The sequence below is a fragment of the Oxyura jamaicensis genome, chromosome 7 (assembly GCF_011077185.1).
Source record: "Oxyura jamaicensis isolate SHBP4307 breed ruddy duck chromosome 7, BPBGC_Ojam_1.0, whole genome shotgun sequence".
Taxonomy (NCBI): Eukaryota; Metazoa; Chordata; class Aves; order Anseriformes; family Anatidae; genus Oxyura; species Oxyura jamaicensis.
In genome coordinates, this window is record NC_048899.1 from 22,965,806 (window position 1) to 22,983,773 (window position 17,968).

The 17,968-nt window shown below is 37.2% G+C and overlaps 1 protein-coding gene across 1 annotated transcript in view; it reads left to right on the plus strand.

Moving 5' to 3' along the window:
• Window positions 1–17,968, plus strand: part of LY75 (lymphocyte antigen 75) — a 45,211-nt gene that overhangs the window by 11,871 nt on the left and 15,372 nt on the right. Inside the window, exons 10-23 of the mRNA XM_035331185.1 lie at window positions 348–436; window positions 781–953; window positions 1,131–1,327; window positions 2,770–2,912; window positions 8,767–8,848; window positions 9,416–9,487; window positions 10,872–10,995; window positions 12,129–12,164; window positions 12,430–12,605; window positions 12,863–12,927; window positions 14,209–14,285; window positions 15,366–15,502; window positions 16,476–16,581; window positions 17,807–17,967. Coding sequence (XP_035187076.1) covers window positions 348–436; window positions 781–953; window positions 1,131–1,327; window positions 2,770–2,912; window positions 8,767–8,848; window positions 9,416–9,487; window positions 10,872–10,995; window positions 12,129–12,164; window positions 12,430–12,605; window positions 12,863–12,927; window positions 14,209–14,285; window positions 15,366–15,502; window positions 16,476–16,581; window positions 17,807–17,967 — 1,638 coding nt within the window. The remainder of the gene's footprint in view (window positions 1–347; window positions 437–780; window positions 954–1,130; window positions 1,328–2,769; window positions 2,913–8,766; window positions 8,849–9,415; window positions 9,488–10,871; window positions 10,996–12,128; window positions 12,165–12,429; window positions 12,606–12,862; window positions 12,928–14,208; window positions 14,286–15,365; window positions 15,503–16,475; window positions 16,582–17,806; window position 17,968) is intronic.

The following is a 17,968-nucleotide window of genomic DNA, read 5'->3' on the forward strand; positions in this document are numbered from 1 at the left end:
TGTTTGAATCCTGGCGTTGGTGGAACAGCATCAGAACTCCTATTGTTTTGAATAGGACTAGGCTGTCACCCTTGTGTTTCTCTCTCAAATGCACATAGCAGTCAGAAGACTGCACAGTTGAGCTAAAACAGTGGTGTATTTTGTTTCTGTGGTTGCATTATTTCTTAGAACTTTGAATCTCAGAGTTGATAATACTGCACCCTGTATGTGATGTGTTGCATTTCTTTCTTGTATTTGCTTGTCAGCTTGTGGACACCAACCAGCGTTAGCAGTGATTTCTGTTCTCCTGCAGATAATGCCTAAATTAGGTTGTTAAGTATAAATGTGTTTTTTTGTTCTTTAACCAGGGATGGGAGATGCATGGAAACTACTGTTACAAGATTTATAAAACAGAAGTCTCATTTGGAGCACAGTGCAATCTTACAGTAACAAACAGGTAAAGTAATTTCTGTAATTTATTTGTGCACTTGATAGTAGGATCCTGGAGTCACCAAACCTCCATATTCTAAGCAATGGTTTAAAACAGAAAAAATAGATGTAGAATTGCTACTGCAGGGAACTGACAAACTGTGTTTTCCATGGTGTGACCATGGCAAACCTACAGTATAAAGACTTCTCAGATGTATTTGAATTCCCAGCCTGCTGACCCCTTATTGAATACGGGACTGCCTGGAGAAGCATTTGAACTAACTCATGTAATAACATGCCTGGTTTTCCGATTGACTCAGTAGTTTCAGATATCTTTCAAATATTGACTGAGATTAATCTGTGAATTTTCAGATTTGAACAAGAATTTATAAACGGTCTGATTAGAAAGTACACCAAAGTTGAAGAAAAATACTTCTGGACTGGTTTGCAAGATATGAGCCATACAGGAACATATTCCTGGGGTGCAGTGGATGGGGAAAAAAATGAAGCTGTGACATACACTAACTGGAATTCCTTGCAACCAGGTAAACATAACATTAAAAAAAAAAATTAAGATGCTATCATTTTACATTCAGCAAGCATTGGAGCACCATGTTAGGGGGCTCCAAGGGTGAAATAAAATAGTCATTTGGAAGTCTTTGGTTTTTTTTTGGAAAACCAACCAATAGCTTTAAATATTTCTTTGGTGGCTTAAATTTTAGAGTTCTCAGGAGGATGTGTGGCCATGCCCAGTGGGAGGTCTATTGGAAAGTGGGAAACTAAGGACTGTAAAACCACAAAAGCATTTTCTGTCTGTAAAAAGTACATTGGGCTGCCCAAGGAACCAGAAGTGCTTCCGAAGCCATCTGATCCCTGTCCCCCTGGGTGGCACAATGGATCAGGCCTTGCCTGCTACAAGGTAAGAAGTTATTCCTATTGGATGTTAATCGTTTGTTAGTGTCTTGCAACAAGTATGTGATTAGCCATTTTGTGTCTTATGACTGCTCTGAAGGATATTTCAAAGAGGATGTATTACACAGGGAGGAAAAATTGATGCTGATTTAGATTAATGCACACAGGGAGGAAAAATTGATGCTGATTTAGATTAATGCACAAGAACATCTGGAGGCATTCATCCTGTGCTGGTTTTCAAAAGATGCAGTGTGCCTCTCCCTCTTGATCTGTAGCCAGCTGTGCACGTTAGAGCTGAGTGGGGTGACAGCATTCACCTCTGCTTCCATCTCAGGAGCACAGTACTGATGGAGGGTGCCTGATTGCCATCATCCAGCACACAGAGACACCTGAATAGGAAAGGCAGGTGCTTTGAATCTCCTTCCCTTGTAGTCTTAAGGGTGTAGATGGGGAAGGTGAAATTTTCTCTGGTTTGAATGTGGATATCAAACTTCTTAAAAAAAAAAAAAAAATGCTGCTTCGGTTGAATTTCACTGTTTCTGACATAAACAGTGGAAGTAAATAGTCATGCTGTTAGCTGGAATGGCTTAACTAAATTCACATTTAGAAGTGCACTTTTTTTTTTTTACTATTAAGAATCTAATCATGGTAAAACTGAGGCTGTTTATTGGACTGTGTATTCGTTATTTCTAGATCCAGTGCCTGCAACGAACTGTATCCTGTACACAGCTCATGTAGCAAAGTGGGGAAACACAACTCTCATAACAAGGCTGTGGGCAAGGATCCCAAATGTGTGGGTCTAGCTGATGTGCAGCATAGTTGTCCCTGCTCAGCCGATGGGGTGTGACAGCTGGCTCTGGCAGTTTCTCCAAAACTCTTGTTGACCAAGTGCAACATGTCTGTGTAGAGAGATCCTGCTGACAGGAATTGGCTTGGACTGAAGTCAAGGGGATCAAGTGAATATGTTAGCTGAGGTGTATGAGCCAAGTATGGAACTGACACATTCAGGTAGCAAAGAAGGTGCTGAAGAACTTTTTTCACCTTTAGCACCCGAATGGGCTTGGTGTCAGTGGAAACTGGGTTTTTCAGTTCACCCTACATTTTAAAGAACACCATCACTTAAAACATAATTTGGCTTGCAGTTTTGGAATGAGTTGGGTGTTGTTTTCTAAAATCTTTCTGGTAAAGAAAAACAGAGAAATTCTGCCATATGGAATATGTTGTATTTGAAACAAATTTTGTCAGCTAAACTTCAAAGTCTGGCTGTTGTTGAACAAACTGGAACAAATAAAATAATTAAGAAGTCAAGTTTAAAATCAAGTTCTTTCCCAATGGAGATACGCATTATTCATTCCAACAAGAGGTGTCCATATCTGAGTAGTACAGCAGAGTTTTTAAAAACGTTGTCACTTGTGTCGTTTTCTACTCTAATGTCTGGCTGTTGTGAAGTTCTTCCACAGTGAAAGAGTGCTGCGAACCAGGACTTGGGAAGAGGCAGAAAGGTTCTGTGAAGCACTAGGAGGCCATCTTCCTAGCTTTACTAATACAGAAGAAATCAAGGCACTTCATTCTATCCTGAGAAGAATAATCAGGTAACAAAACAGCCATGGACTACAATTTTGATTTCAGTCACACATGGGTGTAGTTCATAAATGCTGCTGCTGACCCCAAATGGCAAGTATGAGACAGTGTACACTGACTGTTTCCCACAGTAAACAGCTAGATGTGGCATTTGAACTGCTGGCATGTCACTGCCTTCCTGGAAAATGTCACGGGAGTGCAGCTTGGGCAAATGTTTCACATTGCTAGAGGGAATACAAGAAAAGAGATAATTACTTTGAGCATCTTTGATTGCTCAAATTTAAATCTGTGTTATTTCCTTCTTTAGGATGAATTTTGGTACAACTGCATTGTAGCTGCTCCTATTCTTTACTGCTACATTCTGTAAAGATGAGTTATTTCAGTTTTTTAAATAGGTCTCATTTTTATTCATGAAATGCTTCTTGACTAAATTGGGTGCTATTTTTTTTTTTTTTGAAAATGTGAATAATGTAGTGTCCAGCAATCTGGTTGGCAGAGATCCCATTTGGCATAACGGCACTAACACTGTATGGGCATTAGATGGGTGTGTTGAGTTTTCTGGTATCAACAAATGAAATGCTACATAATTTATGAATCTAAACTTTTTATTTATTCAAAGGAACTGTCACTGCAAAGCTTTATTAGGCACTGGTGTGATGTCAGATCCTTGTGTAATATGCTTTTTTGATTGGCAGCCTGGTTTTTCAGAACTTTTGCCAGCTTAAACTCAAATGCTGCCAGTTATGTGATCCTAATTTATTTCATCAACAAACAAAATCAGGATTATTTTAGAAGCTGCCAATGTACAATGCCGTGATTAAATTTTAAAATTTGATGACTGAAGAGATGCCTTCTTGAAAACCCAGTGAACCTTTTTTTAGAAGTGCACAAGTCATGAAAATTACTTAATGTTTATGTTACTAAAAGACAAAACCAAACTCATATGCTCTATAAATAGATGGCTTAGCTTGTTAAAAGCCACTTGTGACTCCTTTGCTAAAGTGACTAAAGTGCCTGAAATAAAAATCAGTGCAGAGATTATTTTTAGCTATAGATCTTAGTACACTGTTTTGCAATTACAGATTTTGTTTTAGTGTGCCTAATTTACTATGAAATATGAATAGGGAATTAACTGGTTTTATTTTCCTACTATTCCTACAAATATTTGGAAGTACATTTCAGGCTGAAGACTATCTCCAGTATTAATTATGGTGAATGGCCTTTTTTTGGTTAGGATTTTAAAGCTGGAAACTTATGTCATTCCAGAAAGCCATCTGACACATGATGCTTATGCAGTTCCCATATTTCAGAAACTCAACAGCCTGAAAGAAGGAAGGTCCCAGTACTTCAGTATTATTTTAGCAGGGCTTAAACAAGGGCCAATAAATTGAGCCCACTATATAAATATGGGGCAATATATTGAATCCAGAATAAGTTGACTTTGTCAGAGTTGCAGTAACTGCATGTGTCCAGTATAAACCAAAACTACGGTATTTTGTCTGGATTAACCTCTTTTGAAACATTGCAGAACTTCCTGAATAGAAATACAATAGATTTGATATTGCCTCGATAAAGCATTTCAAATAATGTTTGTTTAGACAACGTAATGAGATGTTTAAGTTGGTTACACTTTCAAATTAATTACTCAGAAGTGGTGATTATATGAAGCATTTTAGAGATCAAGAGTGTTGGGTAGCTTGTCTGAAAATAAGCTCATTTGAAAAAGGAGAGAGGAAAAACAAGTGAATTACTTCACCAAGAACAACAGACAGTTTAGGTAACTGGGAGAAATCATCCTAAGGTAATGTTAGGAGAGATTAGCTGCCAGAGTTGACTGGCATGCAATTTGTCCTGCGTTTACTCAGTGCAAAGTCTGACCTGAAGTATTCATTCAGTGCAGTTATTTTGGCTCAGTGAAGGACCACACCTTGGCTTTTTTTTTTTCCCTTGCACAGTTCTCCAGTGACTCATTGAGAACTGTTTGTTTTTAAATGTTAGCAAAAGTCAGTTTGGTTCACCAGGAAAAGGGCAGCTTGCCTAGTCCATTTTGTTCTTTACTCAGATTCCACCTTAGAGGCAAATAAGAACTAGAACTGTTCCAGCCAAATCAGGCAATTGCCATTGGAAAGGAAAATAAAATTTGCCTGCCAGCCTTCCTGTCTGAAAGAAATATGAGATAACATACTTTAACTTCAAGGGACATGGTACAGGCAGAACAGATTCTGGTAACTTACTTTCATCTTCTAGGATTGTTTTTTCTGAGCATTTTGCAGCTTATACGTGGCAGCGACGTTGGATGCAAAGAGAGTAACAGCTTGGATTGGTTAGAAATAACATTTCAATGAGGACACCTTACTGGAAAGTAACCAGTTGCCTTTTATATGCACAGCACTGCTTGTGTAATTGCACTGAATCTAGAAATCCTCATGAACACTTGAGTTTGCAAGAGAAGACTGATCATACTCTCAACACACTGACCAAAAGAACAATAAAAATGAGATGCAAGCTGTAGCAATCGGGTTAATACAGCTTCTCTGCTCTTCTGCTAGGGAGTGGCTGATTAGCAGCATGGAGATTCGGTCAGTGGCAGTAGCCTGTTACAGAGGGAGGAGCAGCTATCAAATGGGCTTCATGCATACCACCATCAGAAGCAGCAGTCCTTTTTAAATTGCGCCATTCTGGCATTGGCCCAGACTTATTCGTGTTTGTTATATTTTACCTCTTATCTAGAGTTAGGCTGTAACCTCACTTAGGCTTTTAATCTTGTGTTGGAGCTGACGTAAGGGACAAAAAAAATCTTTCTATTTCAACAGTTGGAATATGACAGTAGAAAAAGTACTGTTTTACATTGCATTCACGTTGATCTAAACAGCTTTTATTGACTCGTGCACAGCATTGCCTTTTTTTTTTCTGTATGAGAGAAAACAACTGCAGGGTTAGGGTCTTTCATTGTTAGTCAATGTGAAGTCTGTTATAAAGCACTAATTGCACTCACATTTTGGTTACAACTCAGGATAACCTAGGTTTTAGATGCAGTTCCAGGAAGGTAACTCAAAGAATACTTTGGCAACGATATATCTATTTTGATAGCAGTCCACAAGATGGATTTTAAATGTTTTCCAGTGAGGACACGGACAACTGAAGTACAAGCAAATACCTTGCTGCAAGCTCAGTTGCAAGAGTCTTAATTTATACTTGTCTTACATGGTTAATAGAACTCTTTTTTTGCAATGCAGTGATAGTATTATTTTGGAGGGCTATCAGAAGTAATTACTTAAGGTTAAGTGTCATCAAGAATAGCATAGCAGTTACTGAACTATTAATTTTCATGTCTGAACAATTCCAAAGGATGAAAAAATGTATGTTAATGTGCAAATGCCTGATCAGCTGGGAAACATTGTTCTGTTGGCAGATTAATAGTTGGAAATTGGGAGATAGGCTGGACTTGACCTAGCACACCTTTTATATTTATGTTTATTTATTTATTACATAAAAGCCTATACAAGTTGAAAGACTTTGGGGAAAAAATGCTCTAGTTCCTCAGTTTATTACTGCAAATCCTTTTGAAATGAGTGTCTCAGAGTTTCTTTTTAGTGGATATTCCTCTGTGATGATCAATTACTTAAGCTGCATTAGGCCTGTAGGTGATGACCAGGAGGGGAGAGTTAAGCAGTGTCTGATTCATAACTGGAAAGAATAATCACAGAACAACAAAATCCTAAAGGCAGATTGCCAAAAGCCACTTAGCTGCTTGACAGCTGGTGAATGGCTTACAATTTTCCCTCTGGAGTGATGTAGGACATTTAGGCTCTTTAAAGGCTCTTTAGTGATATTAAAAGACTAAAGACTGTTCAGTATGGTAAGATCACACTGGTGTGATCACAATATCACACTGATGTCAGAAATTAATGCTGGTGTTTGGAAGGGTGAGATTTCATGGTGGCTGTTTTTTGTTTTTTGTTTTTTTTTCCTAATGGGAGCCCTACCAAGTGAAATGCCATTGCCCTTCCTGGTTCTCACATGCTTTGCCTACGTACTCTGTCTGGGCTGTGCTGTTTTTTGTCATAGGCCTGAGTCCCAAGGGCAAGCTTCCAGATCTGTTTTCATGAACCCACTGTTGGAATGTGATGTTGTTGTTGTTTTTATTTTTTTCCCACTCTGATACTAAAAGTCTTGGAAACACATCCTTGAGATCTCCCAGGCTATTCCAGTTATTTTCTTGGTGCTGCTGTGTCAGCCATTTCATGCGCAGTTCACCATCTTAATGGTGATATGTATGGGAAGGCAGGGGCATGCTCTTACTAAAGAAATTTTTCATGTTGCCCTGGGATTTCTTAATTTCTTATGCTGGTAAGCCTGGGTTTATGTCCATCCCTTCATGTAATAAAGTTATGTTCATAAAGTTGCCAAGTTCTATCTTTGAATCACTCTGATAGTTTGCCATCACTTCGTTTTTGGGAGACTTCTCCAAGCCCTGACCTCTGGTCAGAAACCTGTTTACAGCTGAGTCTAAATTTACTTCTGATCTGTGGTTCCTTCAGACACAATGTCCTTTTTCCTCAGATAGTTCTTCCATCTAGGGACCTCGTGTCCTATTTTAAAGAATAATTATATCTCTTCCCTTTTTTCTAGCCTTGAAAAACAGAAAACCCTTAATTTTTTAAAATAAACTAAACTCTCATTGCCTCAAATATTCTGCATGGCCATAAATGTCCTTCTATGTATTTGGTGCAATGTGAACTGATGGAGTAGTGCTCCATATGAAATTTTACAGGAGCCCTGTACTATGGCATTGATGCTTCATTATCTCTGTCAGAACATGTCGATGAGTGTGCCTTCTTCACTGCTGCACTGCAGCAGGATTTCACATCAGCTGTGATATCATTTCTAAAAACAAAACAAAAAAAAAACTTAGCGTCTTTCCTCTGCTGCTGTTAGGTGATATCATCTATTACTTTTCTTGGGCAGGGTAGTGGGCTGGAGTGAATTGTCATAAACTTCAGTAGATAGAACCAAATTGATACTTCCAAAAGTAGAGGCTGCAGTACAAAACTAAACTTGCGGTCTGACGCATGCTTTATTTTGTCATGGTATCCTGGATTCATAAGCAGTGGTAAAGAGTACGGTAAAAGTTTTTAACGGCAGATTTAAGTATTTCTGTAGTAAACCCCCTTTTTTTTTCTTAACAATTTGTGTCTTGCAGCATAACTGAAAGTTTCAGTTTATAAATCCCTTGCTTATGAAAAGTAAAAGTAAAATCTAGTAAAAAGAAGTAAAAAGTAAAAGTAAAAATGCAGTTCTGACTGTAATCTGGTACAGCGGAGCAAATATCTATCACCTTTCATTTAAGCAAGTATTGAGGTCAGTGATGTTACAGGCCTCTTTTATGAAGGTGCACAGTTGAAATACATTCCTGTGCTTTGTTTATATCACTGATAAGCGTAAGGGAAATGCAAAGTCAGTTACTTTGTGTAAGCAGAAGTTTTCATGTAGTTTGAGGAAGAGTGTATTTGAGCTGATGAGAGGTGACCTGGAGACGGACAAGGAGAAGCAAGCCAGATAAATACAGTGCGTGATTCTGGAAGAAGAGTATATCAAGAGACAACTGATGCAGTGAATGAAGGAATTACGTGATTTAGTCTTGTGTCCCTGATCACATAGAAAACTAACCTACAAATCCTATTACAAGTGCGGAAGAGGACCTTGATTCTAGGCCCGTTTTCCTCTTTGACCTGCTACAGTTTGCAGGAATAAACTTTTGGCTCTGCTGCTCAAACCTAAGTAATGCAATGACTTAGGTTAGTTTTTCTATTAAATGTGCTGAACCATATATTTGGCTTAAGATTTTACTTTATTTATTTACAGCAATGACAGATGGGTATGGATTGGAATGAATAAGAGGAGTCCAGATTCTTTGGGAACCTGGCAATGGAGTGATGATAAACCCGTAAGTTAACCAAGAAATGTCACGTCCTCATTTGTTTTAGCTTAGGCTGAATTGAAAATAAATTGATAAATCTTCTAATTAAGATATGGCAGATCCTTCAACAGATGAGTAATTCAGAAGATTGTGCACTTAAGAGCTACCATGCAGGCAGATTTCCAATTAAAAGCATAACTTTAATAAGGTTAACCTGATCTCTGTCTCTATCACATTAAAATACTTTAATGGAAATACAGTAATAAAAATCTAAAAGCTGGTGGAGAGAACAAGATGTCTTCATGCCATGGCAAAGGGGGGGTGGGGGTATGAGCTCATCATCTCGATAGAGCAGGCTTCTCCAAAAATAACTTCTTAACTACAAGTAATTTATTTGCCTGAAATTGTGATTTTTTTTTTTTTCCCTCTATAATAACAGGTATACAGACTCAAAACTCTTTGAACTAGTTACTGCCTTTTAATATGTATTTTAATAGTGATAATGGGATCACAAGTCTAAATGGTTACCTTTGGGGACTATTGTAGCAAAAATAGTCATGAAGTGATTGTTCTTTCATCCTGTCTGTCCTGTAGGTAACTAGTATTATTATGCCACGTGATTTTCTGGAAGATGAATATAACACAAGAGATTGTGCTGCTTTAAAGGTTAGTTTCAAGATTTTTAATAACAGCATGCTTATTTATACATGAAATTACTTGGAAAAATATTCCTGCCAGCTATATATTGAATTTAGGTTGACTGCTGAGAAGTTTTCTTTGTATAGTAAAAAGTTGCTAGTGTTCCCTTTATTAATCAACAGTTAGTATTACATTTCCCTTATTTAAACGGTTTTAACAAACTGAGTGCTATGCTAATGATGAGCTGTCGTAAGACTTCTGATCTACAAAATATTTTAGTGACAGTTCTCTATTACATAATGGCATGCTATACATCTGTTGAATGTTATAAATGACACTTGAGAACATAACATGGAGTCAAAAAAACAAAAACAATAACAAAACACAGCTCTACAATAAGTTTTAAAATCTAGATTTGTTTTTCTGAACTGCAAATTAAGAAAATAGTTGAAACATAAAGTAGAGGGATGCAGTAGCCAGGACAGAGTATTTGTGCTTGTGTTTGCTTTGTGAAATAGACTGTAACTGCTGTGTCAGGTTTTAATTCAAAATGTCACGCCTCTGGTGAGTTATGTTCTTCGTCGCTTATTTCAGTCTTGATGGCATGAGTTGTAAAATGGCCTTTTACTTTCCTGAAGCATTACCTGAGCATTTTTGTAAGATCATTCCAATACTATCCTTTCTATTAACCGAAATGGAACCAATTCTGCTTTTCAGATTTATTGAAGGAAAGGATAGTTGTATCCCCTTGTTTCTGTTCACAGCCATTTCCCCTCAATGTCCTCTCTTGTGTTTGTGACCCCAGCCTGAGAAGCTGTCATCTTTAACATTAGGTTGATAGAAGCATCAGATGAGAGGAAGCCACTCTGAAGAGCATTGTGAATATAGCAATCTCTCTCCCCTACCTGCTAGGTTCCTTCATGTGTTCCTTCACTTAATGATACAAAATTCTCCTTATTGGAGAGATCAGCAAGAGTGAAGTCAGATCTTAAAGTTGATTGTAAGAAATAATCTTAGATAAGAAAGATTATTCCTATGCTGGATTCAGATGAGTGTTTCTTTTGAGGAGAAATGAAAATTTATTTCAGGGAAAGAAGTTCCAACAGGTAATTCAGTAATAAGCATAGATGAGATTGTGTGTGCTACAAAATAGTGAAGAAACAACATTGCAAGAATAGACTTGTATACCTAGAATGACCTTAAATCCCTTATACAATTGCTTCACAGTCTTGGCTAGCATGGAGGATTATAGTTTAAAGAGTTACAGTTGTATCTATTCATTTTTTCAAGTTGCATGGGGCTGATGCCACAGTAACACATACTGACTTTGTCAAAGGTATTTACAGTTTCATTTTACATTACAGAGGCCCATACTCTATTAACTGATCTCTCTGTTCCTGCTTTTATACAGACCTTTCAATTTTCACGGCGATCATTTTGGAGATTTTATTTCCATGAGGGCAGAGACCTGGAATTTTATGTCAAGCCTTTTGATTGTGAAGCTAAACTAGAATGGGTCTGCCAGATAACAAAAGGTAAACTGCATTTACACACAGTTCATACGAAAGAGTTCAGTGATGTGTTTCTAGTTCCTTTGTGTTAACAGCTTTTGTGAAATATATCTAACTAGCTGACAGGAGGTAAGCATGTCTGAAATATTGTCAAATTGGAAGATATGAAATAAGCAGCAAAGAAATATGACCAAGAACTAGGGTTATAAACTTCAGGAATTCATCATTTTTCTTGCTATTCTTTGTGTTTCAATAGTGAAAAGAAGGTATCTGCCATGGAGCTGTCATTATTGCCCAATAGCAGAAACTTTGCAACCAATGTTTTATTTTTTTTCTCTGTGGACCATTAGAAGTCAGTACTTGAGATGCCTTGCTCATGTGATATACAAACTGATATGCACCTAGAATATTCAAAGATTGATCAAAAAATGACCATGAGGAGGAGGATGCAGTATCACTGCTCCCGTATTCTTTCTTTTCCCATGAAGTAAGAAGTGTTTTCCCACTGGGTGAGGTGATATAAGCCAAGTGATGTTTGTAACTAAATGACTGTAGGCATATTGGGTATACAGTCTGCTTCTGCTTTAGGTGAATGAGCCTCTTGCTTGTTCTTCTGGTAAAGTTGGCGTACTATAAGGTTAGCATACTAGCTCCTCACTGTAGTGAGACAGAGGGAATGCAAAAGAATGGCATGGCATCTCTGCACAGATCCAGCTTTTTTCCTGCAGTATGAGACATGCTGTAATCCACTAGGCTTTTGTGTTTTAGTTATTCATTGAAGGGCTTTTCAGGGCATGAGACTTTCCTGTCCTGGGGGGAAATGGGTAGATAAAATATTACTTTGCTACTAGTATTCTTTTAGAGGGAAACAAACAAAAATAAAAAAGCAACAAACAATAATAATAATAATAACAAAAAGCACAGATATTTAAGACTGAGGTATGGAATACACCCATTAGTTTTGAATCAGCTTGTTTTAGACTATAAAAATCTTTATAAAAATTTTAGATAAAAATCTATGTATGATTTTTCTCCTTCCCTTTGTGCCCCCCATCATGCTTACCCAGAAGCACGAGTATAACCTATGATTTCCATTATTTGTGACCACAGTCTTGTTATAGGATGAACTTGAAGTGACTGTTCTTTTCTCTGAACAGGTAGCACTCCAAAGACACCTGAGTGGTATGTGCCAGGTAAATGGACTTTTTGTATATTCTAACACTTTATATGTATAGTTGTTACTACTGTGTATCTTTATTAGTTTTGTTACATTACTACTGTAATACCTTTCTGGTGACAGCAAAGGTCACGACTGATAGGATTTGATTCTGAGAGAGCTCCAAATGCAAGAATTAGTGTTGTTTTTTTCCAGTGTCAAATTGAAATTTCTCACTACATTCAGAAAAAGAATGAGTTTTTCAGAATTGATTTCTTATGTGTGATACTTCTTCTGTACAGATGAAATTGGAATTCATGGAGCCCCACTTGTTGTTGATGGTGCGGAGCTATGGTTTGTACCAGATAAAAACCTGAGCTTCCAAGAAGCTATTTCCTACTGTCAGAAAAATGATAGCGATCTAGCCTCTGTGGAGTCTTACCCAAAACTCAGGACAATACTATCTCAAATAGAAAAGGTAAGGAATTTTATCTAACAGATACTTTTCACTACAGAGAAGTATGTCTTTTCTTATATAAGATGTAGGGGTCTGTTTTTCTGGCACATGCGTCTTGAACTGTATCTTTTCCTATTCTTGAAGAATTGTAAATCTGCACTATTTAAAAAAAAACACTTTGAATCAAATTAATTTTGTCATTGATTTATTGATGATGGAGTCTGGAGATTTGTGTCTATGAATTGTGAAATACCATTTTGTTCTTTTTTTCCCCACAGTTATCAAACAGTGAACAGAAGTGGTGGCTGAAGTTTATTGATTATGGCTACAGCTATCATTCACCGTATGTAGAATAATATTTTATTGTAAACTTTTTTCGTGTCATTTTTAGGCATATAGTTAAGTAGAATAGTTTCTAAAGGAAAATGTTTTATCCCCAAATTTGTAAAAGGCTACTTCTTCTGTATCATCCTGAAGAAGTAAGATAAATTTGAACTAAGCTAGGAAACACTACAGCGCTGTTCAGTGAACACTGTTCTCCACATCTGCTTACATCTACCTGTACCTACTCTTGCAATGCTAAACATAGACAACAGAGTACCTAGGGCAGAGGGAGTAGGAGAACTATGTGGTGCTCAAGGCAAGTTATACTTAGCACAGTATGTATATATACTTAAAAAGTAAGTATATTTCAAAATATTGTTGAAATATTCTAATGAGTTGCCAACGTCTGAGTTCTGTTCCCATTACAAAGCATCAACATCAATAATTTATACATAACTGTATGTGTATGTGTGTAAATTAATAGTACAGACTTGGATGAAAAGGGACAACTTAATTCTTAATCCAATTCTTCTAAGTCTCTCCAGTCCTATAGATTTCAGGTTGTTGGGCGTTGACACCTTAGTCTTGTCATGTGTATCATTAATGTACAGGGCCCTAATAGCTAATGAATTCAATTGATCTTTAAAATAATTTTATTAGATTTTAGGCCCATTTTTTTCTTGTTAATAATTTGGGAACTGAAAAAGAGATTCTGAAAAAAAATCTCTATGTTGGTTTTGAGGATAGGTGAGAATATCTGAAAACAGGAAATGTGAAATCAGTTTGACATCTTTCTCCCAGTTAGGTAATGTGAAAGTCTTGGAGAGCTAATACTGTATTCCTGTAGAGCTGGGATGCTGCACAGCAAACCTTGCATTGTGCTGTCTGTGGCTTCAGCAAAGGACCATGAGCTTCCTATAAGCAAAAATCTTAATTTGCCAAAGTACTGTAGTGATATACTACTTCCAAAATGTTTTAGAAAGGATAAACATGGGCTGTTGACCATTACCCTCACTTGTCTTCACAGTGTGCTAGCAATTGCAGCATGCAATGAATAATCTACTCTTGTAGTGCACATCTCCTTAACACAGTTGATTTGGGCATGGTATATAACTTTTGAACCTACCAAATGTTTGTTCCTAGTCTAGTTTCTCCCCCTCTGTCCTTTCCAGTGTTGTAGGGCATCTCGTAGAAACAATTACCAGCCCAAATTTTTGTATGTACTGGCTCTGTTGCTATCAGAGTTTCCACCTGAAGATCACACTGGATTGGAGATTGACTCTGAAATGTTTGTATCCAGTTTACAGTTATTTCCACGCTTCCATGATCGATTCCTGAGGGATTGCTGGTATGTTTCTAGAAAGAACTGGTACAGAGGTATGGTTGTTTTCAATTTTTCCCCCCTCTCTGTGATTATTATGTTTAAAAAAACAAAACAAAACTGTTCTGCCAAAACTCTGATACTTGAATGCACACTGATACTGAGTTACAAGTGAATGGCTTCTTAATGATTGTCTGATTCAATTTTGAATAATTTATTTCTTTATAGTAGAGCCATCATAATATTTCCTGATGTCCAGAGGCAAACCTGAATTCCTATGACGATTTTTTAATGATTGACTGACACTCCTTCCATGACAAATTAATTTACATGAAATCTGTTTCACTGGTGGTCTTTGTGTGTATGCAACATATTCTGAGTTCTGGAAATTAAGAGTGGTGTTAGAGTAGTTTGACTGAATACCTGCAACTGAATATGCAGCTGGAGATGCAAATTTTATTAAGTAGTGGAGTCATACTGGAAAAGGTACAAAAAGTAATGTAAATGCTATCTGGTGGTACCTGAGGCTTCTTTTCTTTTTGCAACATTGCTTTACATTGGGAAAATTTTGTAACCTCTAGAGACTAAATATGTCTATTATCATTTCCACTTTAAAGCACATTTCCCCCATGATTCTGTTGTACGCTGCTGACCTGTTTTCATTACTATTAGACAAAAATTCAACTTTACTAGGAAGACAGTCCAGTTCATTCTGGAATCATGTAAAACAGTACAGGGCAGACTCAGAATTTCTTTTCGCTTTAGTGGACTTTAGATTACACACCCTCTATGCTAGAAAATGTCCTCATATTCAAAACCTTTTAAATTCATCTTTTGTCTGTTGAAGTTACCTCTACTTATGTTAAATTTTGCTACTGGAAGTAAGATCAGAATCTGTATCTGTATGACATACAACGTATCTGTATGACAGACAATGACATACTATTGTCTGATATAAATCATTTACATTTGTCTCTTGCTGTCCTGTTATGTTTAAAGCTTTATATTGGATCGTACTTCCCTATAGTTGTACTGAAAAGGACTTTGCTTCACGTTTCATCATGTCAAAATATGTGTGGCAATTAGAGCATGACAGAAACTATCTTAACTGTTTTCTAAAATGCACATTTTTGCAGACTACCCAGTTAACTGTAACATGAAACTGCCCTTCATTTGTGAGAAAAATAATGCCTCCTTACTGGAGAAACATGATCCCAGTTACCGCCCAGTCACAGGAGGTTGCCCTAAGGATTGGCTTCGGTTTCGGAATAAGGTACAGAAAAAACACAGATCAATTATCATTACTTATTTTTCATAGTTTAGTAAGCTGGAGTGCCCTGCTGAAAGAGGCAAGGAAGTATCCAGTGTGTTCAGGAATGAACTGGGAGGTGGCTTTTGAAAACTACATGCAGTGATTACAATCATCTCCTCTACTTCTCCATCCTTTTTTGATGGCTTTCAAATTTCAAAGCAGTAATCTTCAGGATTTTCATTTTCCCCTCACCATAAACTTAGGTCCAAGAACTTTGTTTTTATTATCTAATCTCATGCTCTGTTTTGGAGAAAAAGAAGTATTATAAAGGGAAGGATGAGATTTCTGCTTCCCAACTCACCTTAAGGATTTAACTTGCTTAGGAATTAGAGGAAATTTTTAAGAATGAGCCAACAGAAATCAAAAGCCATCCTATAGTAAATTTCAATACTACGTTTCAAGATAGTCATTTGAAATCTTAGACTGATTCCTATTATATGACCTGTTGCTGTTCCCTGTACATAAGAAGGAGTGTGTATCACATCTGCACATTGTATTGTGCCAAGACTTGCAAATTTACTTCAAGTCATAGCAGAATATAGCTTTTGAGTTCCTATCTAGTTTCTTGCAAAAGATAATGTGTCACAGTACAGTTAGTTCTTGGCCCATCCCAATACAGTTAGTTCTTGGCCCATCCCAGTCTGACTTAACAGGTGTGAATTCTCATTCTTAAAACAGTACACGATCCTGATACAGCTGATTAAAGTTATTGAATTCTAATCCTCTGCTGTGAATGACAAGCTATTCAGTGAGATTATTAATCATTTTTGTATCTAGCTATTCTACTAGCAAGTAATGGTTCCCATACTTTTGAGAAAAATAATTACATTTTATTACAGGAAATGAAGTGAGATTTTAAGGCTGATTTAGAAACATTTTCTTATGAGTTTCTTCTTAGGTATGAAAAAAATCTTTTCTTATGTTTATTTTTCAGTGTTTTCTAAAGATGAAATCTGAATATTTAACATTTAATGCAGCTAATGAAAAGTGTATAACTTTTGGAGGTTCACTTCCATCTATCTCAAATCAAGCTGAGCAAGGTATGGTGAACTGGGGGCACTTCTAGTGTGCAGCTTCTCTTCCAAACTCAATATAGTTCTGCTTGAGAACTAGAGCATAGAAATCACTTGCTTATCTACAGGCATACTGGGAGCATTCTAAAAAAACCAAGACTGGTTAAAAATGTGTTGTCTGTTGTTTGTGCTGCTAGAAACATGGAAATTCAGTCAGTATAAATAAATAAATAAAAAGTAAAACCTTGCATTAAAGATCAAGGACAGAAGGGTTACTGCTGAATGAAAATTTTCTATCTTTTTCTTTGCCTGTTTAAAAACAACTGAGACTGTAGACTTTGTACTGTGAAGACCGCAGTTTTTATTTGTCCCCTGCCATTCCTCCCCCCAGTAGTGAAGTCCACATACACGGAAAAAAGGTGCGATCTTAAAGGAGCTTGCCTCTTTCTGTGGGCTGGTCCCATTGGTGTAAGGAGGGTGGCTAGTTCTGACATGTAAATTCTCCATGAATTTGTATAGCTCAGAAAATAGGCTGAGGCTCGCATGTGGCCAGTAGTTAAGACATGTCAGCAGTAGCTAATTACATAGCTTCAGTTTGTCTTCCTGATCTAGATAAGCTGAGTGAATGCCTTTGTTGCCTGGGGGGTTCACTGAAGGCCATTGTTTCATTCCAGAATGCTTGGTAAGAGGGCTCTGGTTTAAGATTTCATTGGCTGGATTTTTTTCCATCTAATCCTCTCTTCCTTTGTCCAGTCTTACTTCCTCTGATAGGGTGGGCAAACTGCTAGAATCTAAGAAATGGTTCTGCCTTATGGGGTATGGCAGTATGAGAGAAAGATGGGAGCTATGACTTCCTTCATCACTTTGGAGAGGGAAGGAGAGAACTCTTGTGTTCTCTCTGCAGGGAGACAATAGAAGATCATGCAGACTTGTGGAAAAGCAGCTTCTGAAATTTGTGTGAGTGCAAGGATACAAAGCACTGAAGGCAAAAACAAGTTAAATATACTCCTTGCTCCTCAGCTGAAAATTTGTAGGGCAAATACCAATAGACTGCTCTGTTCAGATAAAAGATAACACCTTTGGGGTTGATTATGAAAGAAGGCAATGATGAGCTTTTGGGTATCTTAAAGGACTAGGAAAATGAAGCTGATAAAAATGGGGGTTGCATTATCTTATTTATGAAAAGGGTTTTTTCAGGTGTTTGCTGTTGTGTGAACCACAATGTGTACATGTTTACTGTTTTGTCCAACAGATTTTATAACATCGTTGCTTCCCGAAATGCCAAAAGATATTTGGATTGGCTTGCAGTTTTTGTTCAGCACAAGAGAAAACAAATGGATAGATGGGAGTAAACTGTTGTATAGTAATTTTCACCCACTCCTGACAGGAAGACTAAGGAAAATTCCTCTGGATG